The sequence below is a fragment of the Quercus lobata genome, chromosome 10 (assembly GCF_001633185.2).
Source record: "Quercus lobata isolate SW786 chromosome 10, ValleyOak3.0 Primary Assembly, whole genome shotgun sequence".
In the NCBI taxonomy this organism is placed as follows: domain Eukaryota; kingdom Viridiplantae; phylum Streptophyta; class Magnoliopsida; order Fagales; family Fagaceae; genus Quercus; species Quercus lobata.
Genome location: NC_044913.1, coordinates 39215586 through 39241014, shown reverse-complemented (window position 1 = coordinate 39241014; position 25429 = coordinate 39215586). Strand labels below are relative to the sequence as shown.

Below are 25429 nucleotides of genomic sequence, written 5' to 3'. Positions count from 1 at the left end.
TTTGGCACTGTCAATCCTTCGCATAAATGGTGATTTTGAAATTTGGCGCTAAGCCATACTCATTGCATCATTCCCCAAGCTCCTATGGGTCGGACTTTTACTCCTTTTCTTATGATACCATTCATCCTTGTAGGAAAAGGATTCACTAGGAAAGGTTTCTTGATCGTGGCCTGTAAATGCTATCTTCCCCTGATTCGGATCCAGAGCTTGAAGGAGATGCCATTCTCTGTTTACAACGTAATTTTCTATGCAAATGGTCTATCTCTAACTGTAGATTCCTTGTTTCCTCCCCATGCGACACATAACTCCTAGTTCTAGAATGACTCCTACTAGTATGAGCTGTATGCACACTAACTTCACGATCTCTCCTCCGTTCTAAGTTAAGAAAATGGTCTTGATGTTGAGATCCAACAGATTCTTCTCAATTTGGTCCTAAACCCACCATAACTAAACAAGATTACAAGTGCTTCCCTGTTTCCTACAAATGACGCCAATTGTAAGGACTAGAATTAGACCCTCAGCCCAATGAAGATGGATGATGGCTCAACATGCCCAAAACAATATATTTGTTAGAGAGTGGATTTTACAAGTAAAAGACCCTGTAAATCAAGTATGGGCCACAACAGATTCGATTCGTGCCAGAAAGATAAGAAAACACAATTTGATGGGAATAACACTCCTTGGTCAAGTCTGAGGATAAAGTGTTCTTATATTCACTTAAGTTTATCTAAGTACAAAATGTTCTATTCTTTTTCTCCTTTTCTTCTCAGATTTCGTACCCCATTTTTTACGAGGTCCATTTCTTTATATAGTCCTATTCTTTTTAATCTCAACCTTCCACTTGTTGATCATGTAGGCGATCTTTTGGATGCTTGTCCCATCAAAAACGTCCTACAATCTTTGTGGGTAGTTGTGAGCTGAGATATCCTTGTTCAGGGGTAATTTTCACATAAATGCGGCCAGTTGGTTAGATGCGAAACATTTAATGTGGTGGTTGCAGCCTTTTTCTCATATATTTCCTAGTTTACTGTGGACTCCTTTATTTGAAACTTATCTTTAGAAGTATGGTACCCTCTTGCATGGTATTCTCTAGGCAACTGGGCGCCAACCTCCCACAACGCTTCCTGAGGAAGTTTGGATCCTCGGTAGACAACCTATGTTCATCATTACTTGTCCTTGTCCCATTGTCCCACACGCTTATCTTACTATTCGACCATCTTCGGGCTACCCTACATTCTTGAGTATGGCCCACGGTCCAATACTCGTACTCGGCTCATTTATCCCCACAATAATTATTTTTTGACTAAATTACAAATTGTGTCTTTTAATTTTGCTTAAAATTCAATTAAGTCCTATAACTTTAATTTCATTCAATTTAGTTCTCTAACTTTTAATTTTATTTAATTTAAGTCTTCCATTATTATCTGTTAAGTAGGCTGTCATGTCCATAACAAGATAGGTTTTTTTTTTTTTTTTTTTTTTTTTTTTTTTTTTTTCTTTCAAATTTCTTTAATTAAAAAATCCATAAAACCTAATAAAAAATAATTTTATAAAATTAAATTAATTGTATTTCCAAATGGAAAGAACAATAACACAGTACAAAGACATTCAACAAGAAAAAAAAAAATTTATTTGCATAAATTCAACAAAAAAAATTCTTTACCCAATTCACAATTCAATTAAAAAATTTATCTAAAACAAAACCACTCAAGTCTCACTCTCCATTATCATACAATAAACAAAGCAACTCTCTCACTCTTTGAAGCTCCACCTACAATAATCAATCTTATTTTTAATGGAATTTAAAAGATAGTGATTCCCAATTAACTTATCGCAAGATTTTGATGGAGACCCAGTTACTAGTAAAACCCTTGCTTTCCAGTTCACATAGTTTGGGAACCCAAGGTTCCATGTGAGCCACTCTTTTTCTCTCTTGGTTCCAATTTGAAATTCTGGGTCCAGGAGTGTATGTGACGGGTTGATCTCTGGTTCAGGTGGATTATTTAGGCCAGAGGGTTGATCTTTAAATCAGATTTTGACGAGGATCCGGTTAATTCTTCAATAATGGAGAGAGTGGTGCTAGAGTTTGACATGTCTGTGAATATGAGGAGATATGTTGGGGTTTTGGCTAAGAGGAGTTTTCATTGATTGGGTTTGGTTTTGGATTGGGATTTGAAGCTAAGATTAGATTAGGAGAATTTGATTTTTGGTCATGATTCTTGATTGCAGGTTTTGTGATTTGAGTTTAAATCTTTAATGGCCTGTTTGGAAGTTTAGAGAGGGAGGAGAGTAGAGGGATGTAGAGGGGAGGAGAGTAGTGGGGAGGAGAGTAGAGGGGAATGATTCCCCTCTACCTTGTTTGGATGTTTTTAAAATTAGTAAGGGGGAAGGGAGTAATTAGTCATTCCCCTTTTTGGATGTTTTAAAAATTAGGATGGAGAAGAGAGGAAATGATTAAAATAGACAAATTTACCCCTATTTGAAAATGGACTTGCAACATTGGTCTATTATTAATTTAGAAAGAGTAAATTGGGAAATTTATCTAGTCAATAATTTATCTATTCTACTCTCCCTCCAAATCTCTCCAATTTGGGGGAATTAAAAATGAGGGGTTAGAGGTGGTTGAAACCCCTCCAAACTCCTCCCCCTCCTTCCTTAAAAAACTTCCAAACAATGTAATTGAATTACTCTCCCTCTCTCTACTCTACTCCCCCTCCCTTTTTAAACTTCCAAACAAGCCATAAATGAAAATGATTTGTTGTCTTTTCCTCTTCCTTGAATGAAGATGGGTTTTGATTGCTGATTCTTTTCACCATCATGCATTTTTTTTTCTTATTTGTTTACTAAGAAAGTTCTTGGACATGTTCTTCAATTTCTTTATTTATTTATTTTTTAAAAAATTTCTAGAAAAAACATTTTTTATTAGTTTTAAAATTGACAAACCTAAGAAAAATTTAAAAGATGTCATCTCTTTACACCTAATAGCAATCCAATTAATAGATGGTAACAGAAGGCCTGAATTGAATAAACTTAAAGTTTAAAAACTAAATTGAACAAAATTGAATTTTAGGCAAAGATAGATGGTGTAATTTGTAATTTAGCTTTACTTTTATTATGTGTAATCAAAACAAGGAATGTCAGTAATTAGGAAAAATATTGTGTCTCTTAGACTTGTTGCAGCTTCTATAACATTGAGAAACGAGGTGTTGGAATCAATTCTACTAAGCAAGATTCGTGATCCTCTCATGATGATATTTTGAAAGGTAGCTTATGCATCAAATAAAAAAGCTTACGCGACAAATCAACAAAATGAAAGTTGGGGAACTAAGTTGAAAAAATTGAAATGATAAAAATGAAAATGAAAAGAGAGCAATCTTAAACCTAAATAGTGCAATTTATTATTGGAACCTATCAACGGATGTCTTTAAAGCATTTGTTAATGAACAATTTTAAGAAATTTTTAATACTATTTTCATGGAAAATTTTAAAAACTATCAAAAAAGTTTATTATTTTTTTCTTTTCCCATAAAAAGTTTTCATAAATAGTTCATAAATCAATGTCTTTAGTTTAACTTTCCCCTTTATTATTTAGCATAAAAAATGAAAAATGTCATGGACACCCACTTTCGCAAAATCATTTCTTCCCCCCATAAGTTTTTTTTTTTTTTTTCTTCGTTCAAAATAAATTAGTTTTAATACCACGACTTTTTTTTTTTGGATTACAACTATGATATGACATACTATGAGCAATTGTCTATCACTTCTTCACCACTCATAGTCTGTCGCATCATAGTTATGGTAAAGTTGCAGTCCTAGTCCTAGATTTTCTCATCAACATCAACATAGGGTAGAGAGGAATTTCCTGAATGAAATGCAAACAAGCTCCTCAACAGTCCAAACAACATGGCAATTTAGCAACATATTGTTTGGCAACAGATCTTTTTCTACGTGGCTTTGCTCAGCCGTGATTACTATAATAATATACGCTTTTAGTTAACGTGAGCATTAGCATACATATTTGGCTACTGGCTAGCTATAAGCCAATCCATCCAATACCAAATCCTTTATTTTATTGCTTTATTTTCTCTGGTTTAGTATTTTATTGCTTTGTCGTACTGCTGCTTCTTGGTACTGTTCAAAAGAAGCAAAAAAGGGCATACAATTGTATTATTGTTACTTCACTTTTCAAACTTTAAGGGAGAAAGGACGAGTGACAAAGAAAGAACCATGAGCCTTGGAAACGACTATATTTTTGTTTTGCTTTTTCTCTTCTTTTCATGGCTTCACTGCTGAAAAAGCAAATTAACATCTTTGAATGCATATTAAAGAGGGAGAGAGAGAGAGGGTCCTGACTCCGGGGTTCTTTTTCTTTCTTGTTCACCAGGCAAACCATCTTTTTTAAAAACTCTTTAGCAAGTAGCAACATGCCAACAAAATTTTTGTTCAATTCCAATACCCATCTTTTTGTGCTGTACATTTCTTTATTGAATCCCCTCCTATTCCGCATTTCTCTGGAAGCATTTTCTCTATCTTCTATACCCTGCTACCAGAGAGACCAATATATCTGAATTGCCCACCACAAAATAGAAAACCCAACTCCCAAAAAACCAAAAAGAAAAAGGTTGTGATCACCTGCTGTTTCTAATGAGATATACACCTTGGTGTGAAATCACCAACCGCCCTCCTTGCCTATATTTTATCAAGGCCTAAAAAATAAAAATAAAAATAAAAATAAAAATAAAAAATTAGCCATTAAACATCCCCAGCTCTTTTCCTCGATTAGCCTTAACCGCCTATTTGCAGCATTCATAGCCAGGGTGATTTATATAAATCCTGGCATCCTGCTGTATGGGGGCTGAAACCCATAAGATTAAACAATCTGAGAATTGGGTTTTCTTCAAAATTGTTGTTTATGACTTGTCCTTCACAAAAATTCTGTGAATGAAGTCTCGGAATCTTTTGGAATATAGCTTCGGATCAACAGCTGAGATGGAGGTGGGATCCACTTGCAAGGACTTGTAAGCATGTTCTAGCTTTTTGCTAATATCATAATCTTGGAGAATGTCAATGATACCAAAATAAAGAATCACGTCAAAGACCTCCCCACCACACTGTGGAGGTGTTGATGTTGAATTGCTACTTTCACTCCCACTCCCTGAATGTTGATCCAATCCAACCCTTGGCACCTTCTCTTCTGCTCTAGCAGGCATGTTTGCCCCTAACCTGATAGGTGGTCCCCTGGAATATTTGGGTGCAAAAAGAATTCAAAATTATTACATGAACTACACAAACACCTATCAACATGATCATCCCAAATCAAGTCAATCATAGGCATAATCATCACTCTTAACCATTGCTAAAGTTCATAACTTAAAAATCCATAATTCATGCCTACCTATTATTTTATTTCTCTAAGTGAGCATCAAAGCAAAGCCTAGAAGAGCTAGACTTTGAGAGGCAACAAAGTAAATTCTCGCAAACTCTTTAAGAATTCAAAAATTACTATACAATTACCTTGATCCGTGAAATTTAAAATTTATCAAATAGACAAGAGAAAGATAAATTTTTTCCACTTCACGTGGCACCAACAAACATTTGCAAGTTGCAACCCTGATTGCTCAGTCTCAATGGAAAACAGACCAAACTATTCATAGCGAAAGTTTTGTTTCTATCTAGGAAAGCATGGTGACCCCACAGAGACCAGTTGCCCATGAAAGAAAATATTCGGAATTGCTACTACAACTCAAGTCACTTTCAGTCACTCCACCCAATAAGATGAAATTTCATAGAAAGGGATTATCCTATACCTGAGTTCAAAATGGGAGGAAAGAAAGGGGTGGGAAATAAATATGCCGACCACAAATTTTATTGCTTATTGATATTTTTTAGATGGAAGAAATTTCTGCTCGTTGAACTTGAACTTGAACATGAGCACTGGGTCCATAAGCACTAAAGTTAAACATGTGGCACATGCATAACAGTCAAGGAGATGCCATTTATGGGCCCCAACATAATATTTTCTAATACCAAGAAAAGTGTTGTATGTGGGCTAAACTGTCTGATTTGTAAACTCAACCTGCACTCTCTCCGGGACCAATTCAGTATAAGATGTAAAGAAAACATATCCCTAGAATCCAATCCCGAGACCTAACTAACAATAAAGAGATGAAGCTATATTAAAGAATAACACATACCCGCCAACAATAATCCAATCACTATCTTGCAACTCTACTTTGCCTATTAGATATCCTCTCTGCTCATGTTGCGTATCACTTTTGCCTGAAAAAGCTCAAGACGCAGTAGTTAGAACAGTTTAATTGTCCAACAAATATCTCCGAGTATTGTTTTTAAGCTGTGGTGACAAATTACCTGAATCCAAATTGAATGGTGACATCTTCATCTCATCACTTGAGTAATCATCACGGAAGTGAACACCTATTAAAAGACTGTAATCCATGATTCTCTCCCGTTCCAAGAATTCACAGTCTCTATCAATTTGCCTGAATAAAAACCATGACATAAGACCAACTCTCAAGCATATTATAGTTGGAGCACACATGCTCCACATCCACACTTGAGGGGAGGGGCAATAGCAAAGAGAAATGCTTGTAATGAAGTAAAGAAATAAGATTTCGTCCAAGGCATCAGAATTTACCGGATAAGTTCTTGAAACCATGATCGTTCCAAGTGAAACACATAATTCAGATCAAGGTCTTTGAATGTAGTTGTCTCATCTATTTTCCCCTCAGGCTTATCAGTGGTGCGGCCATAAGAAGATCCTTTGAGGTCAAATCGTTTGTGGATTCGGTACTCCGAACAAAAGAGATTACCCATCACGATGAAACGTGTCTGATTTATTTATCACATCACCAAAATTAAACTAAATATAGAACAGCATCAAACTGCAAAAGCACTGGAAATACCAAACCAAAAAATAAAATAAAATAAAATAAAAAAATCATTCATTCAAAACCAAATACCTTTTGACCACCAACTGGTTTGACACAATGAACGCCATAGAATTTTGTTAGCAAGGAATTCTTGTACTGACAAACATGTTGGTGGTAGCTTGGAAGCATCCTAATAAGCACCTGCAGAAGGTTACAAACTAATGGTGACAATCTATTGACCATAAATTCAATGTATTTCAAAGCTAAGAATGAGAGAACTGGAAACTAGCATATGAGGACAACTGCTTGTTGTCAATTCTGCCACAGTAGTGTATACTTTTCTAAAAGTTTTCCAGTTGCGTGTTTTGTTTAGTCTCAAAATTGATTGATATTAAGAAGTCCGAGGGGGCTGGCAACTGACCTTGACTTCAGATTTCCTGACAGTTTTGATCATAAACCGGTCATCCTGAGTAAGGTAGAATACACTTCCACTTTTCCCAGGAGAAGACAATTCCCTAAGCGCATCATTTCCACAAATAGCAAGCATGTAATCCGCAGCATCTATTCCAAACAATTCCCTCAGATGTCTAAATACCAAACAAACTTTAACTAGTTACCACCATTTGATAGGAAAATCATAAAAAATGCAAGTTTTTAATACAATTGTGAACCCAACCAAAAAGAAATACAACTAAAGTGTAACACAATGTGAACTGAACATAAAAAATAAAAAAAAATAAAAAAAAATAAAAAAAAAAAAAAAAGCAATACCTAAACACCATGGGACAATAATCCTTCCATTTGAAGTCCACTGATTGATGTGGCGGCGTACACTTGGATCCTTCAGGTGGAAACCTTGTCCAAAACTTTTCCATGGGATCAAAATCCCCTGGCCTAAGTTCCCTCACCATTGAAGCATCCTTTCCAACAGTGTATCTGCAAGCCGAAAAACAAAAACAAACAAAACTACTGTCAATGCAAGTACTCCAACACACCAAATCATCAAAAATCATAAATGAAAAACAAAAAAAAAATTAAACAACAACAACAAACAATATCAATTAAATCTTAGTCCCAAAATTTTTGGTGTCGGCTAGGATCTCAATAGACTAGTGAAGGTCAGCCACACGATTCTGTAAGACATATTGTTTTACTACTTCCTAAATTGACAAAAAAACAAGTATGTACCTAATACCCATTTGGAGATTGATCATCAAATCGTAGTTCTTGTGTCCCTTGGAAACCTTCTGACCCGGTTTCTTAACTTCCTCATCATTAGCCATCAAACCAGGACTCGGGGGTGTCTGCCAACCCCAATTTCCATGATTCACACACTGCTCTTCCTTCCCATCCTTACAAAACATAGACGCAGCCTCCACATTATCCACAATATCACAAGTAATATCCCCAGCCTCAGCATCCAATTCCCATATACAAATCCTAGGGAATAGATTCACATTCCTCACCACATCCAAATCCACATTCTCCACCACATCCACTGAAGACCTTTTCCTAGTAGCGTTCACATTCACAATATTACCATTCCCTTTCGGTTTCGGGACCCCATTTTCCCAACACATATCAAACTTATCCCCATTGCTCAAAACCAAAACCCCATTTCCAGAAATAATCCCATTCTTCCATTCACCCTCATACTCATTCCCATTGCTCCACATGTACCTTCCTTGACCATCCTGCAAATTCCTTTTCCAAAACCCTCTGTAGATATCCCCATTGGCATAAAACTTTTCACCATATCCATGCTTTCGATCTGCAATCCAAGACCCTTTGTAAGTGTGACCGTCGATTCCAATAAAAGTACCAAACCCATCCATTTTCCCAGACTTGAAATCACCTTCATAGGTAGCTCCTGATGGCCATGAAAGCTTCCCTTTCCCACTCGCTTTCCCTTTCTTCCACTCACCTTCGTACATGCACCCATTTGACCACAGATATTTGCCATGACCGTGTGGCACGTTCCCTGAATATGTTCCATTGTACAAATCTCCATTTGGAAGTAATTTCTCCACGGTGGTAGGAGAGGCCGTGGGAGACACGCGCCTCGACCCACTTGGGGATCGAGTCCGACCAACCACCAGACATGGCGGTGGTACCACCAACTCCACTTCTTCTTCTTCATCATCTTCTTCGGATTTTTTCTTGTTGTTGGGTTGTTGGTCGGAAAGAACACTTAGGATTGTCTCTTGCATTTCTGCTGCTGCTTTTTTTTTTTGTTTTTGTTTTTTTTAACTTTGGTTGTGTTTTTGGAATTTGTGGGTGTCACCGAAAACTGAGTACGAAACGCATTGGTAAAAAAAAAAGTGTATTTTGGTTTTGGTTTTGAGATTTGGGATTTGAGAGTTGAAAAGAGGATCCTTGTACAATTGCACAAACAAAGAAAAACGGACATAAATGGTAGTACTAGTACTAGTATTTCATTTTTGTTAGATAAATACTAAAAGAGAAGGAAAAAATAAGCACTGGGTTTGGGAAGATTAAAGATGGATAGTATGATACTAGAGTAATACTAGTATGACTATCTACCATAACTGAGAAAAGTAAAAAAGAGAAAGGGAAAGAGAGAGTAGTGTACAATTCTACTACTATCGGTTGGTTTTTGGTTTGGTATAGGCACTATAGGCTAGCTGGCTTTTTCTGTCTAAAATTGCAAAATGCATAGGGAAAGTGAGAAAACCTCGGTGTTGTTGTTGGATTTGGTGGTGGTGTCCGTGTCTTTCTACACTCGTTTTCTCTCTCTCACATTGCTAGAAGAAGAGAGGGATGTGCGTGCCAGTCCTAGGCCTCAACTCTAACAAGTCTTCCATACCAGCAATTTTTTGCTTTTGCTTTTTTGACTACCACGGACAAACATACCCTTTAATTCTATTTTTATTTTTTTAATTCCGAAAATCCTGCCTGAGCTTTCGCTTACCATATGTGATTCTTGCTGACGATATCATCTAGAATCAACTTATGGGTTATATATATATATATATATATATATATATATAAATGTGTCCGGTTAACATATGCCCTAAAAGAACAACACACATTAAAGCATTGTATTTTTAGAAATATTTTTTCGAAAACTGAAAAAACTGTTAATATTTTTTTAATTTTTGACAAATTTTTTTTCAAAAATGATTAATTATTGTGACACACGTTAGCAAAATCTTATATATATATATATATATATATCAAAATGGTGGGAATTTTTTTAGGATAATGTTAACGAGTGTTTTTAGGGTAATGATTAACAATTCATTTTAGGAAAGTTATGACACAACTTTTATGGAAAATTAAAAAACTATTAAGATATTAATTACTTTTTTTTCTTTTTCTATAAAAACTTTTTTAAAATAAATGGTTAATATTTTTCCTAAGTGAATCCAGTATTTTTGTGTAACTTATATGTCTTGTTGTTGTAATCTCTATGGGCCTATGCTTACCTTTTTTCAAATTTGTTTTATGTGTCTGGAGTTCAACTAATCACTCCTGTCAATAACCATCTGTTATTAATGAAAAAATACTCTACCAAAATGGTCTGACCAACAAAATTAAAAATAGAAAATTGTCTCCAACTTCTTACTCCCGACATGGATGTTGCATCAATTGATAGCAATAGACAAAAAAAAAAAAAAAAAAAAAAAAAAAAAAAAAAATCCTCTGTCAATTTGTTTTGAAACAAAGATGGATCATTTTCATATATATAAAATTGTATATTATTCTGTAGCATTGAAAATCAATAATCATTCTTTATTTAGTGGAATGAATATATATTTTAGAAGTACTTCAATTATCACGAGTTTTCATTTTGAGGGTTGGTGTAGATACCTCATTTCGTTCCAACTTATATCCGAGCCCCTAGTCCTAATGACGACAAATCAAATTACTACCAAACTGATCAGTATTGTTTGTGGAATCCAATGAGGATGAGAACCCTAAAACTGGCCTAATACAATCCAAGCCAAAGAAAGCCCAATTTGACCTAGTGTGAGTTTGGAAAGTGTTTCAAGCCAGCGTTTGTGCATTTTGTTGAAAAAATGTGGGCCCCATGGTACTGTTCATGGACCTACAAAAGTCATCCAAACACAAATTTCAATTTAAAACTGGGTCTCACAGTACTATTCACACATTTAAATTTTATTTTGCTACAGTGTTTTTAGATTTCAGCAATAAATAGTATCCAAACAGACCCCTAATTTGCTCAAGGCTGATAAAGAGTACATACGTCAAGAATATGATGTGTATGCACCCAATTGTGGCGTAATCACTCTCTAGACCAAAAAAAAAAACTCAAATCACTCAATTTCCATTTTGATGAGATTATAAGGTAATTAGCCTGATCAACTGGCTGCCCAAACGTCCCATCAAACTCTAGATCCCCCTCCCCCCAAAAATTTCTCTATAAATACCCTAATTTTAAACATTCAAAAGGTTAGAGCATTAAACTAATTTTCAACAATCATTTGGAGAGAAAATAGTCTCTTACTTGGATTCACAACTTGTAGTTGGTTCAAGCTTGCAAGCACACCACCAGGGTTATTCAGCCAACCCTAATCAAGTCGTTCAACTCATCCTTTCACACACATAGCTACAGTAGTAGATTTCAGCCGAGGGGCCGAGTTAAAAATAACATCGCTCTAAGTGTTGTAAGGAGGAGACGTGGATCTTTCCCAAGATCCACACTTTCCTCCTCGATTCTTATTCTTTTATGTTTCTTTGTGTTATTTTTTAGTCTTTTAACATGCTTATTATGTATCATAATATGTTTTTTATTTGTAATTTGATTCATTTCCTTGTTATTTTGATTTAGAGCATGTTGAAACCCTAATTTGCCTCAAGGTGCATATGCACCTGGGAAGATGCGTACGCACTTTTTGAGATGCTTACGCACTCTTTAGACAATTAGGGTTCATCTTTTGATATGTGTTTCTAGGAACCTGTTTTGAAGCTTAGGTGAGCACACACCTTTCTTACATCGTACACCAATCTGGGCAGAAACCAAATTTCCTACCTTATTCTAGTTTTACTTGTCATTAATGTCATGTTTATTTTCTTGCTTTTTTTTTTTTGTTTTATTTGCTTTAATTGTGTATATTTTATTGCTTGATTTGTTTCATTTTATATATATATAAATAGCCAAAACTTAGAGAAAATCCAATTAGATTTTAACTGGATTCTCAATTTTGCGCCACATGTCCATCTAAGTATTTAATTTTTGTGGCAAATGAATTATTAGGTGTAAAAACCGAAAAGTCTAAAACTAATTAAATTCTAAATCATATATATATATATATATAAATAACTATTACATATTTTAGAAATGTATGGTTTAAAAAAAATGTAAGCTAATACCATTTATAATTTGAATCATATAATTGTGATTGTTTTTAATTGTATCCATGCATATGCATAATGCTATACACTAATTCAAATTAAGTGAAAAATACCAAAAATATCTTATTTTCTTTCCCTTTTCTTGCTTAACCCTAACTCTCTCTCTCTCTTATCCACTCATTTATTCTGACTTGAACCCAATAAGACAATTAAAAGTCTTAGAAACAAATAAGGAAACTGTAAGGCCATGATTTGGGTCCCTAGCCCAAATGATAAATAAACTTAGGTCCAACAAGTCCAATACAATGAGTTTGTAGAGAGTGGGTTGGAAAACTTGGCTTCAATGAATCAGTTAACAGCTAAAATGGATTCAGATGACAAGAAAGTATAGATAGAGTAGTTTAAACTAAAGAAAACTGTTCTCGGCAGAGTCCGAGGAGATCAGTTCTTATATATTTCTCTCATAGTTGATTACAAGTTTAGCTCTTAATCGCTATAGTCTTTTTATCTTGATTTTTCCTCCTCCTCTTACATCAAGGGTCTCTTACATTATATATCTCCCTCTGAACAATCCTAGCCCTCCACTTGTCGGTTGTCCAAACTACTACTTGAGTACTTGTCTCATTAGACACCCTCACAGGCCCTCTGTGAGTTGGGACAACCAAGGCAATACTGTACAAGGGTCTTCTCCACATAAATGCAGCCAGAGAGTTAGCTGTAGAGCATTCAATGCGGTGGTGGTAGCTTTTTCTTAGATATTTCTCAGCTTCCATTCTATCCCGTACATTCACAATGCATATCCTTATCAACAGAACTTCCTGGAAAATCACTCTGGATAATAGAACTCACCTTCTGACCTCTTCTTTGTTTAGCTGAGGAGATACTCCTCCTTGGCTTACCTCTCCTAACTTTTACATCCATAACTTACTTGTGAAGTTCTTGGTCTTAGTCCTCCCTCATTGTTGATCTATTCTCGGACCCCTGCGCCTCCTCGGACAAGGCCCAAGGCCCAATATATATTTAGGCCTATGTCCCCACAAAAACCTTCCAAATTCTTAAACACTTAAAAACTTTCTAAAACTTAAAGTCAATAGTTAATTCTTTTGGAAATAATGGACTATTCAAACATAAGGAAAGTATTTCAAAGAGCTTTAATGTAATTAAGACAATTGATTTGAATTCAAATTGTAAGACACATTCCAAGACAACCTAAGTCTAATAAAGGGAAGACACATACGAATTAATGAAGATTACATTTCAATTGATAATCCCTTCTCATAAGACTTAAACATCTATTAAAGTGAGACTTGCAATTCTGTTTGGTATCCATATGCATGTGCTTATGCACATGTATGATTGGGTATGCACATGCACACACTTGGGTTGTTCTTACCATGTTTATATCTTGATCCCTTAAGTTCAATTCCATGAGTTGGATGCTTTCCCCATAACCATCTATATGTAGGGGCGGTTTGATACATTGGAGGGCCTTAAGCGAAAATTGATTTGAAGCTTTTTATATATTTAAATATGAATTTTTTTTTTGAGATAAAAAATCTTAATATTACTTAAATTCTATTATTTTGTTTTAGATGCAAAACTACTAATTAAGCAGGTAGGTTTTTTTTTTTTTTTCCTTTCAAAAAATTGATAGACACAAAAAAAAATGGACAAAACTTTTCATAGCTATTGATGTTGCAGATTGATAGTGATAAGTAAAAAGGTGATATTTGTGGTAGATCTAGATAAAAACTAGTATAAGTTTGCTAACTCAACTGTTGTGAAAAATATTGTAAAATTATTTGTGTATTGCTTTTTTTTTTTTTTTTTTTTACAATATTTTTCACAACAAATCCTATGTATAAAGTTGTTACTAGTTCTAATTTTAACCTACTACCGAAATTATTTTTTTGCCAGTCAATAATAGCCAATAACAACCTGCCATTTGGAATTTGTTGTGAAAAATGTTGTGGAAGTAACATTTTTCTGTTTTCATTTGATAAAAAATATTATTTTATGTATTGTTTAATATTTAAGCTTAATTAACACTTTTACAATAAAAAATTACTTTATTGATTAAAATTTGGGGACCTTTTTCTAATTGAGGGCTTTAGGGGACCGCATCATTCGCTTCTATAGTAGAGCTGGGCCGTGTCTGTATGTATGCTCACATGTTTATATGTAGATGTCTTGGCCTATACTATGCTCATATTATTGATGTCGCTGGCAAACCCCGTACAGGCCTACGTTTCTGTGATCACACGTCTACATCGCTTTCCATATTTGTCAAGTAATGATATCAAGTAATGATATAGGCAAGCTTGAGCTGCCAAATCATTTTCCATCCTGTATCCTTGAACCTTGTCTGGTAGAAAGATCTTCATGGAGTCAATGAGATTTTGGAAAACAATTAATTATAATTAATAATTTTTACAAACAAAATCTTAGTTAATCGTTTATAATCACTTGTATCTAGTCATAAATTTTAAGAAAGTGTATTATTCATTGAAGCTTATTGTGGCATTATATTTCAATTCAATTCGATGGTTTGATTTCCGCAGTCAAAACGTCATTTTTGCACTTGTAAGGGTCCGTTTGAATACAGCTGAAAACTGAAAACTGAAAAACACTGTAACGAAATAATTTTTAAATATGTGAATAGTATCATGAGACTATTTTTAATGAAAAAGTTACTGAAAAGTGAAATTTGTGGGTCCGTAAACAGTACACGATGTGCTGTGATTGGTCCAAAAAAATTGAAAAGTCAAAGTTTGCGGCTACTGTTCATTAAACAGTGCATGAACAGTAGCCGCAACACCCAAAACGCTCCAAAACGCGTGAAAAAAAAAAAAAAAAAAAAAAACCCAGACAAAACGCAAACGCAGTTTTTTTCAGCCGAATCCAAACGTTCTCTAAGTCGAAATCCCAACATAGAGGCACGAAAAAGTTTCAAAATGTACCAATCTATGTTGTATAAACGGATTTTTATAGCATTATTAATTAATATAATAATATTGGTGCTAAACTTCTATGAATTTAAATCACTATATTTTCTGAGAAAAATTTGCAAATAAAAAAATGTAAAAAAAATCACTATAAACGATCATACATGATATGAGGCGCCCTTGCTTTAATTGGCTTCGAATAGGGAATTCAACAAGCTTACAATTTTTTTGTATAATAGCCTGATATTTGTTATTAAAAAAAAAAAAAAACTAAATTTCTAATAAGAAACAACATGAATTTTAGTTCAGTGCATCTGCAATCCGACCCATACCCACCCCCAAGCTAGAATCGATTGAAAGCCAGAGCAGGAAGTAATGAGCCAGCAGCTACATATTCTTCTCTTAGAGATGGCAAAGTTGGAGACAGAGCCTTTGTGAAGTCTTTTATTAAGTGATGACACTATCTTCAACATTGTCTCGTGTATTTCATGTGGCCTCTCGAACTGCTCGAAATGGCAAGCATGGAAGCCCCTTTTCTGTGTATTTAAAGAAATAATGATATAAAGAAATAATAATGAGATGGGAGAGTAAGGGGCCTTATGTGAAGAAAGAAGATTGAACGAAGGGAAGAAAAGGTAAAAAACTATATAGAGGGGAAAAAATGGGTTGGAAGGGGGTTAGTCAACATTTTGATCATTTGAGAGCTGGCCAAAGATGTCAGGGCATGCTTCCCAGTTATGCTTTTCCCTTGCTTCCCAGTAACCACCAATATAACAGTACGTATTGCTACTTTTGTCCTTGGCAAACCACCTCGGCTTCCATCCTCTCTCTTGCATCTTCCGTGCCTGCAAATTCACATTGACACAATTTCCATTATTTCCATCCTACTTAATAGGAATAGTGAACAAAAGACCAAAAACAAAACACTATCAAAGCATGCATGGATTATAACCTGCCGCTGTCTCTGTTCTAGCCGCAACTTCTCTGAATTAGCCATTTCATACTCCCCATTCTCTAAACACTTCTGATCAGGTCTGAGTCTTGAATCTGTTGGTGGTAACTTCTCCTGTGTGTTAGTTTGATGTCAGCAGAGATGATGCCTGATTTCGTTCTTCACTAACAAATGGAAAGATTGGGGGAAGAAGAGAAAGGATAAGATGATGAGGCAGTAATAAAATGACTAGGTAAACAACCATCACCTTAAGTCCAGATGTAAGCTCATTTAGCGTAATGCCAAAGCGTGTTAGATTATATCTGGTTGGATATTTGGATGGCTTGCTCCGCTTCCAAAGTAAAGGCCTTGTCTCTAACAATGAATCTAATTCTTTCCCTTTCCCAGAGAAATCACCTATTACATAGTGCATGCTCTCGTCCCATTTCCCAATCAAAGTTGCCACTGTTTTACCATGCTTATCTTGGACAATACCTTGTACCTGCAATGCAACTTAAATTACAAACAGAAATCATGACAGCTCTATATTGGTCCATAGAATACCAAAATTATGCAATGCAGTTCCTATCCAACTCTCTAAAGCAACACTTGGGTAGAAAATAATTGGGAAATTTGTCTACATGTGTTTTTGGAAGAAGTAGAGGAAATTAGTGAATTTAGGACTTATAATTTCAAGAAAGAAGGGTTACAATTCAAAATGATTAGCGTTTTAATAGGAAATCGAAAAGATTTGATTCAGGGTTAAAAAGAGGTGAGAAGAAACTGAAATTAAATCAGCCCATATTTTGTCAACAGTGTAGGTGAACAGTTGTATGAATAGTAACAAGACCAATGCAGACGGACTATACAAGTTAAGAATAAAGAAAAATAAAACAATAAGGCTAACGGGCCTCAATACTCAAGACACTTAATATTTTTATTAATCAACTAATATATCTACATCTTAATTTTTCCAAATAGAATCAGGAATCCTACTTTAAGTAGTAAAGAACTCCTAATCAGACAAGTAAACCAAGAACCTAATAAGGCAATAAATGACAACGTGGACTTAAATGAATCAAACCTGAGATACTTAAAACCTATTAGATTGTTCTTGACTCAACTAAATTACCAAAATACCCTTAATTTGCAAGAGTTTCAGTTACCCTAATATAAAACTAGCTAACTTGTAAAACATAACACCCAACCTAGAAGGCTAGAATACCTATAATTAGACCATTAAAACCATAAACCTTTGTTTCAATTGTACTCCATACGTTGACCTAACAGAAATAAATTTTATATTGACTAAATTGAGAAATAGCAACAAACTAAAATTTTCCAGGGCTACATCAAATATCATATCCATTTTAGAGGCTAAACAATTATTACAACACCTACATGCATTGATCCAAACAAAGTTAACGTTGAAAATATTAGAATCAACCACAATGTGCAAACATTCATGTAATACAGAAGTAATGAAGTGAGAATCAAATACAAAGAGAAAAGTCAATAAATTAAACATTTCACTTACTAACGAATAAAACCATTTTTCCCACTACGAGGTTGTTATTCCCCAAATTTTCCCTTGTTTTTTAATCTGACCCTGGGGACTTTATTCACATTGAATGCATAAAAAATACCATATGGAGGGCATTTGTACATATTGAGTGCATGATAACATATTTTTAGACCTCATACATTTTCTTAAATTAGTAAACAAATTATTGAGAAAAAGGAGACAATCAAAATACCTGAAGAGTGTACAGATGAAACATTTTAAATCCTTTAATGCATGATGAACTCAAAAAAAGAAGATGGAACAAGTGTGTAAAATATTAATGTAGTTATGTGATACATTGAGTCTTAGTGAAAAGGCTCATTTAATTCATAAGAAAAAGGATCAAAAGAAGTTCCAAATTATATAAGATTAATATAAAAGTTCTGAAGTGCTAGTTACTAAGCAATTCTCAAATTCTTGCATAAAAAGAGCCTTTCAGTGTTTCTACTGATGCCTAATGTTAGTGTTTTGAGTAAGAGAGAGAGAGAGAGAGAGAGAGCCACCTGGTGAGGGTTTCTATCAATGATTGACTGCTCCTTGAATTTTAGCTTACATGAGTAGTCACAATTCCCCTCTATACGCATTGTACCATAGTGGTCGCAGTACAATTTTCCTAAAATGAGGTTGTAAATGGATGTTGTTACCTGATAGCAAAGTGTTAGCCAATTAGCAGGCACCTTAAAGAAGTTGGAAAATGTTATTTAATGTCAAAAACATACCTTGCTCCACTGAAAAACTTCTCCATCATCAAATTCCAAAGTCAACAGACCAACAGGATCAAGCTGAATTGAACGACCCCAAAATTTACTTTTTAAATTGCTTTCTCCCCAAAATTTCCAGCCACGCCCCTCACAATGGCATGCAAGAACCATTGGGTGATGACTGACCTATCTCGAGATGAACAGCGGAAATATTTGATTCTAATTATCAGCAAATCTGATTCTAATTATCAACAAATAACACAATAGTTGGTGGAACATAATTACTAAAATATTTAACTTGATAATAATACCTTCTCAGAAATGAAACGAATGCCTTTATCTGGATAATCTGCTTCATACGTCTCACCCAATAGTGGATTAAATGGCTTGCAAGTTCTTCCATCTGTAGAGGCATACCCTGATACCGCAAATGCTGCTACATTCAGAATCCTCATAAGGCTATCACCCTACATATTTTCACCGAGGACATCAAAAGAAGTTATTAAAAAAAAATAATAATAATAATAATGAGACTACTACAAACAAACTTATCGAGACAAACCCAATACCATAAACTGGCTGCAATAAAAGGCATCAAAGGTCTATCTTTTTCTTCCCAAAAAGAAGGGCATCATTGGGTTGTATTAGACGATAAAGTTAATATTTAATCAATTGAACAAAACAAAGTGACTCCTCTGATAAGAATGCATATTCAACCATATAAACAGTCAGATTTCAACTAATACATCTTCACTAAAAAATAAATATATCAGAACATTGTTGGTCCTCTATTCAATATTGAGATGTCCTAGAATATTGTCCATTATGAAAATTCAATCAAAAAATTTTAATCACTCTCTTAACTTATACTTCAATCTATTTAAGAATTCATAAATTGAATAAAGGAATTATTTTATTTTATTTTTTTGATAAAGAATAAAGGAATTATTATTCAAGGTAGACAAGAGATACAGAATAGATGGAGTATTATTAAATTTTCAACCAATTCGTTTATTTGGTAAAGCCAGCATCAAGGCAGGGCTAGAGATAAAATACTGCCGTCACCAGCCCATTAGGCACTTGGAAAATTAAGAGGCAAAATAGTCATCTCCCATTGACTATTAAAAGAAATAATACTATCCTTTCCACTTATTGATCAACTCTAGTTAAACTGAATTCAAAAGGAAATGGGAAGTTAGTTTTAATATGTGCAGAAGATATCTTTTAACAGATACAAAGCATCTTTTTTTACAAAATGGCAACATAGTAAATTCGATGCTCACATTACAAACACCTACACGTACACAGAAACTAAGGATACCAGATGACATTGCAAACTCGCATTAGTTAAAAGTTACCAAGCAACAGTTTTTTTTTTTTTTAAGAAGAAGAAGAAGAAGAAGAAGAAGAAGAAGAAAAAAAAAAAGAAAAGAAAAGAAAAAGAAAAATTCTCTATTTCATCTTTATCTTCATCTTTGGCTGGGTAGGAGAGTTACCACTCCAATCAGGAAATGGGTGAAATGTAGAAAATGATAGAAAGCACTGATGTGATTGGCCACTCTATTGAATCACCAGTCCCAAATGAAGTACACATAAAAGAAGATGACAGTGAAAAATGAAACATCATAAGTAAATAAATCAGGCCAGATGCATCTGTTAATGACTCTATAAATCACATTAAATAATTGCAGAGGCATTACTATTCAGCAAAAGGAAAAAAAGAAAAAGAACTAGCATGCCAACAAGATTGTGGTAGTTCTTATAGGCATGCTAGTGCTACTGGCTAAAGCATCAACCAAAAAAAATAAAATAAATAAAATAAAAATAATAATAATAATAATGTACAAGCTAAAACAAATTTAACTATAGAAAATGTGCAGTTATTTGCAACCAACCAACTTTCAAAAGGCAAAAAACACCATCAGATTTTTAGTAGAATAATACCGTTTTACCCCATTCATAAGCTTGATCTAGAAGGTATGAGTATTCAAGATCTTCAAAACATTTCTGTAGAGAAGAGAGGGGCTCATTAAAATAAACTGGAAGACAAACTTTTGTGAGATCCTTCCCAATATTATCTTTGATTATTGACCAAAGACTGACCCCTCTCTCTTTTTCAACTGGTTCAGGCAATTTCTTACGGCGCCTAACATGAGGACATCCAACAGATCTCAGGTTAGAATAGACACCATCTTCAGAGTCAAGACACTCTTCATCATCAGAATCAAGTGGTGATTTCTGAAATTCAGATCCAATACTTTTGAAAGAACTTGATGAAAGAAAATCTCGAGTATCAAAAAATGCATGGACATCATCATCAGTTTCTTCCTCTACTTCATGTCTGTCAATGTCATCATAAGAATCACTTCCACTTCCCTCTGTAATATATTTCACAAAAATATGCTACGATTAGTATTTGAAGACAGAAGTACATCAAGTAGGAGAGAATCTAGCATGCATAAAGAGCCCACAACATGTCAAATTGTTATTGAACAGAGAAATAAATGTGAATCAAATGTACAAGGTAGTGTCTTGTATATCATGTGGGGTCCATAGGTGAGTGGTTCCCACTGGCCGTGAGACATTGGTTGCATGCAACTGCTGTAAAAGACAATTCTTCCCAAAGTTTAGGCAAAGGATAATAACTACAAGAGCAAGCTACCAGAATCAATTCTTCTAAAATGCAATGTGGTCCATCGGATAATATAATAGGAAGTCAGTCCTATTCCTACCAGGCTTGTTAAATTTTACTGTTAGTGTTCCATATCTGGGAAACGCAGCTAGCCATTAAGCTTATGGGAATCATTGTTCCATACTAGATAAACCACAAATATACAAAAAAGAGAATTACTGCTACACTAATTCAATTAACCCATCACAAGGCCTGTTCTTACTACTGAAAGAAAAATAAAATAAAGCTAGTTTTAAAGAATATTTTTGAATATGTCCCACTGAAAATTCTTCCACCATGAGTACATATTAACTGGGAATTTTTTTATTTATTTATAAAATTAAACAAAAATAAAGTTTTTCACATCATACCGCTGATATATTTGTCTTGCTTTGATCTAAAGGAAGATCCTTGCTCGGTTGCTTGCCTTTGGCTTTCATCAACAAGTGTGTTCTCCAAGTCAACCTTTTCTGTCTAGAAGAAGCAATAGGTAGGAAGTAACTTTTCCATTACCAGTTAAACTGAGTTCCACTTCCAATGATCAACTAAAATCAAACTTTTACCCATTAATGTATCTTCCACAAAATTAATACTCAAATTTCTCTATTTACAAGCTTGTTTACATGAAAGAAAAGACAAATGCCCATGGTGAATATTAATTCCAAATTAATAGTTAACCCAATGGCTTTCAAAATTTTAACACTAAATGCAAATTAATGTAATTAACTATACATAAAGAATTAAAAAACAAAAACAAAATGAAGATAATAACAACATCATCAAAAAGAAGCAAAAAAAGTCTTTTAGGTAAATATTGCTTTTAAAAAATTTGTAAGCTCACTCTGCTTTGAAATTGTGCGTTAAACTGTCAAATTTCAGAAGTGTCACAAAATGTAAAATTATTTAGGGGTAGGTTAAAAAACAAATGATTAGGTAAAAGAGTCCAAAAAGTGTAGACCAGATCATAAACGTAACATGTCCAATCCAACCCTATCTGTCAAGAACTTATATAAGACATACCTCTAAGTGACGCAGTGCATCAATGAGCAACAACTGCTTCTGTTTGAGGATCACAAGATGCTTTTGCATCTCCAACAGCTCACTCCTCATAATGTCCTCACTGTCCTGGATGGTGGCCTCACTAAGCCCCTCGTCCAAAAGACGCTGCCTCAACTTCTCCGTGGAGATCACCTTGCTCTCAACAGCAGGCCCCATTAGCTCTGCATTATACAACCGTGGGAACATGTCCTTAACCGCCTTCAATGCCTCCAACCATGATGCCCTGTCCTCCCTACTCTCTGCCCTCAAATGCAGCCTCTTCTTTGTCCCCGTGTATACTGAAAACCTCCTCTCGTCCGACTTACTCTCCCTAATCGAACACACCTTAAGCATTCATGCATTCACTACTATTATTATTATCATCAAAATCAATCAAACATACCTTACATTTCTTATCTCACAATCAAACACTATATTTTTTTTTTGATAAGTAATGGAACAATCAAACACTATATTAACACAATCAAATAAAACTTTAGCTAAAATGCTGTTTCCATCCCTAAAGTTCAAATATATTCCAATTTTCATCCCTAAATTTTACAAAGTTTGTTTTTTAACCCTAAACTATTGACAATGTTACACTTTCTGTCCAAGTTTTATCCCTGAAATTTGCATGAATTTTGATGAATTTTTCATCCTTAAACTTTAAAAAGTTTATTTTTCAAAACGTAAATTATTTGAAAATGTTACATTTTCTGTCTACAAACTTCAAAATGATAAATATTGAAAAATTCTCTCGTTTTCCTATTTTTGCTGCTATTGATAAAAACTTTTTGAAAAGTTCCCAAAAACAAAAAGAAAAAGAAAAGTTAGCAAACTTTATAGACGAAAACAATATTTTAGACTAAAAACTATATAATTCTCATTTCACAATGAACCAAATTTCGTCTTTCATTCCTATAACTTATAAAAAAAAATTGTTTTTTCATATCTATACTTAAAAAAAAAAAAAAAAATTGTTTTTTCGTCTCTAAACTTTAAATTCATTTTCAACTTAAATTATTTGAAAATGTTACTCTCTCTCTCTCTCTCTTATATATATATATATATATATATATATTTTAAATTCCTAAACTATTAAAAAAGTACTTTTATTTTATTTTTTTAAAGTGTAATATATATATATATATATATATATTGAATCCATAAACTATAGAAAAAGTACTTTTTTGTTTCTATGTTCGCCACTATTGATAAAAGGCCTTCAAACAAAATGAAATTTTAGCAAACTATGCCTAAAACTGTATAATTCTCATTCCACAATCAACCACATTTATTTCTTCATTAACAAAAATTAACGTTTTGTTCGGTTTCTAAAAACTAAAAAACAGTAAATTCTTCTCTAACTTAAAAAACCGATATCATCCAAACAGGGCATAAAGAAAGAGAGAAAAACCTTGAGGTGTATTTCTCCGACGGGTTTACGGAGGCGGGATTGGGTGCGGTTATTCCTAGAGAGACGGCGGAACGACTCTTCGCCGATCACCATTGATCCGCGCTCTGTTTCGTGATTAACCGCGATCTTATCGGGACCGTGGATTTTATAGTAAGAGAGAACACCGTCTTGCAACACGAACCACCGTGGCCTCCATCCACGGCCATAGTTCACCCACTTGTACAGAACCCCAGAGATTCCACTCCCTACGATGTCGTTTATCACAACGTCCATGTCTCGCAGCGACGACATGGGCGCCGTTTGCCGCGTGGACCGCTCGAGCGCCGAGGAGTTCGACCGCTTGATCAGGCGGCTGTGATCGGGGCTGATGCGGAAGCTGTGAGTGGAGAGCGATCGAAGCGACGGCGTATTGGGATGCGGCGGCGGTGGCATGTTTAGTAAATCTGAGAAAGATTGAGGGGTGATAGCGGCGGCGGCGGCGGCGGCGGCGGTGGAGGTGCGATCCGGTACTTGCGTTACGCGATAGAGTGGGTGCATTCTTGAACGATCAGGAAAAAATCATTTCAGAAGTAGTTTGAGCGAAACGGTTGGCGTGAAAATGGGACGGTGATTTGGTTTTTTTTTTTTGTTTCGGTGATACAGGTTTGTTTCTTTTTTGGTTGAGATTCGAAAAAGGAATGAATGAAAAGAATAAAAGAGTTAATGAAGAATTGGTATTAACGAATTTTGGTTTTGTTTGTGAATCCGAAAAGTCCGCCACAGTGGCGAAACTGACAAGCTGGCTTTGGCCGTCACCGTCCCGGTGAAAGAAATTAAAAAAAGATCGGGTTCGGGGGTGATAGCTTTGACTTTGACCGTAATCATATCACGACGAGACGACAAGTCGGTGAGCTTTTTAAAGAAATATGGTTTACAAAATTAGCATGATACGTCAATCAAAATATATGTTCAATGATCCAAAACTACAACAAGTCTTCCACCTTTATATACAATAGCTTTTAAACTTTATTTCTATTTTATAATGATTATTATTATTATTATTTTTAATGTACGCGAGATTTGATATTGAAGATACCATGTCAACACCAATCTTTTTCGATGACAAATGGAGCAATGACGTTTTGAATAAAATGCGACACATGGCAATGTTTTGTTGAAGAAAACGATAAAAGACAAATAGTTTTTTTTTTTTTGAAAAGTTTAAATAGTGGTAGGAACTTTCACATTATAAAATGAGAAGATGCAAAGGATAAGGGACACACAAAACATTCCAATTAACACATTTTTATCTTGTATCTTAGGAGTGATAACAGTCTTAGTGTTAAGAGTAAGAGTGTGCAAGTTGGATTGAGTCTACCTAACCCCAAAATTGACCCATCAGGCCCAATAGAAAAGGTGTGGAAGCATCTCCCAAGGCCTCGAACAAAGGATAGTGCGATTGTGGCAAATCGCACTAACCAAGCTGATGAAAAGGACATTACTAGCACCCTTATACCCCAGTAAACTTCCAAGCATCACTCTTGTAATTCACGAAATTATCAGAAATCCCGTGGTGCACCAAGTTCGAAAGGAGGCAACCTGAATCATACTTTGGAGGGGAAACAACTAAATTTTGGTCATGCTTTCAAATATCCAATGAATAAAGCATTGGTATTCACAGCGGGTTGCACTGATGGAGCCAGTCTAACATCTTGGCTGATGGGGATCGGTCTAACAAGGATGATGGGATCCAGATGGGAGCTGTGGAAGTGTTGGACAACGAAATTCCAGAGCTACCCCCGATCAAATCACCATTGAGAGATTCTGCTAATGAGCAATCTGTTCCTAAAGGGAATTTGGGGGATATTGCAGCTGTAGCCTCTCTTAATGTCTCCAAGGCCATGCTGAAGTGAATTGATCCCAAGTTAAGGCTGCCCAGAAAGGAAGAGAGGA

General features: G+C 34.8%; 2 protein-coding genes across 5 annotated transcripts; both read right to left on the bottom strand.

Moving 5' to 3' along the window:
• Nucleotides 1-4425: 4425 nt before the first annotated feature.
• On the bottom strand, nt 4426-9731 carry LOC115963627 (phosphatidylinositol 4-phosphate 5-kinase 2-like). The gene is made up of 8 exons (XM_031082710.1): nt 8079-9731; nt 7662-7826; nt 7312-7477; nt 6981-7091; nt 6656-6849; nt 6370-6500; nt 6195-6279; nt 4426-5238 (listed from the first exon to the last, which is right to left on the bottom strand). Exons 1-8 carry the CDS (start codon nt 9098-9100, stop codon nt 4911-4913), a joined length of 2202 nt encoding a protein of 733 aa, XP_030938570.1. The 5' UTR covers nt 9101-9731; the 3' UTR covers nt 4426-4910.
• Nucleotides 9732-15336: 5605 nt separating this feature from the next.
• Nucleotides 15337-24432, bottom strand: LOC115964121 (oxysterol-binding protein-related protein 1C-like). 4 transcript variants are annotated; one of them, XM_031083450.1, is made up of 11 exons: nt 23498-24432; nt 22063-22425; nt 21414-21516; nt 20475-20749; nt 20316-20378; nt 18683-18838; nt 18390-18557; nt 18174-18314; nt 16375-16608; nt 16128-16241; nt 15337-16020 (listed from the first exon to the last, which is right to left on the bottom strand). In XM_031083450.1, the coding sequence occupies exons 1-11, from the start codon at nt 24032-24034 to the stop codon at nt 15853-15855; spliced, it is 2322 nt and encodes a 773-aa protein (XP_030939310.1). In that variant the 5' UTR covers nt 24035-24432; the 3' UTR covers nt 15337-15852. The 4 variants fall into 4 exon arrangements, with proteins under 4 accessions (XP_030939310.1, XP_030939309.1, XP_030939311.1 ...); XM_031083449.1 differs by having other exon boundaries at nt 20316-20749; XM_031083451.1 differs by lacking the exon at nt 15337-16020 and having other exon boundaries at nt 16203-16291; nt 20316-20749.
• Between the last annotated feature and the right edge of the window lie 997 nt (nt 24433-25429).

What these genes read in the sequence shown, in the direction of transcription:
- LOC115963627 (XM_031082710.1), bottom strand. Translation starts at nt 9,100, where the DNA reads ATGCAAGAGACAATCCTAAGTGTTCTTTCCGACCAACAACCCAACAAC. An exon ending in AATCTCCAAATGGGTATTAG is followed by an intron (nt 7,827 to 8,078) that starts GTACATACTTGT and finishes TTCGGCTTGCAG; the next exon opens with ATACACTGTTGGAAAGGATG. An exon ending in TATTGTCCCATGGTGTTTAG is followed by an intron (nt 7,478 to 7,661) that starts GTATTGCTTTTT and finishes TTTGGTATTTAG; the next exon opens with ACATCTGAGGGAATTGTTTG.
- LOC115964121 (XM_031083449.1), bottom strand. Translation starts at nt 24,034, where the DNA reads ATGCACCCACTCTATCGCGTAACGCAAGTACCGGATCGCACCTCCACC. An exon ending in ATGCACTGCGTCACTTAGAG is followed by an intron (nt 21,517 to 22,062) that starts GTATGTCTTATA and finishes TGCTTCTTCTAG; the next exon opens with ACAGAAAAGGTTGACTTGGA. An exon ending in AGCTTACATCTGGACTTAAG is followed by an intron (nt 16,242 to 16,374) that starts GTGATGGTTGTT and finishes ACTAACACACAG; the next exon opens with GAGAAGTTACCACCAACAGA.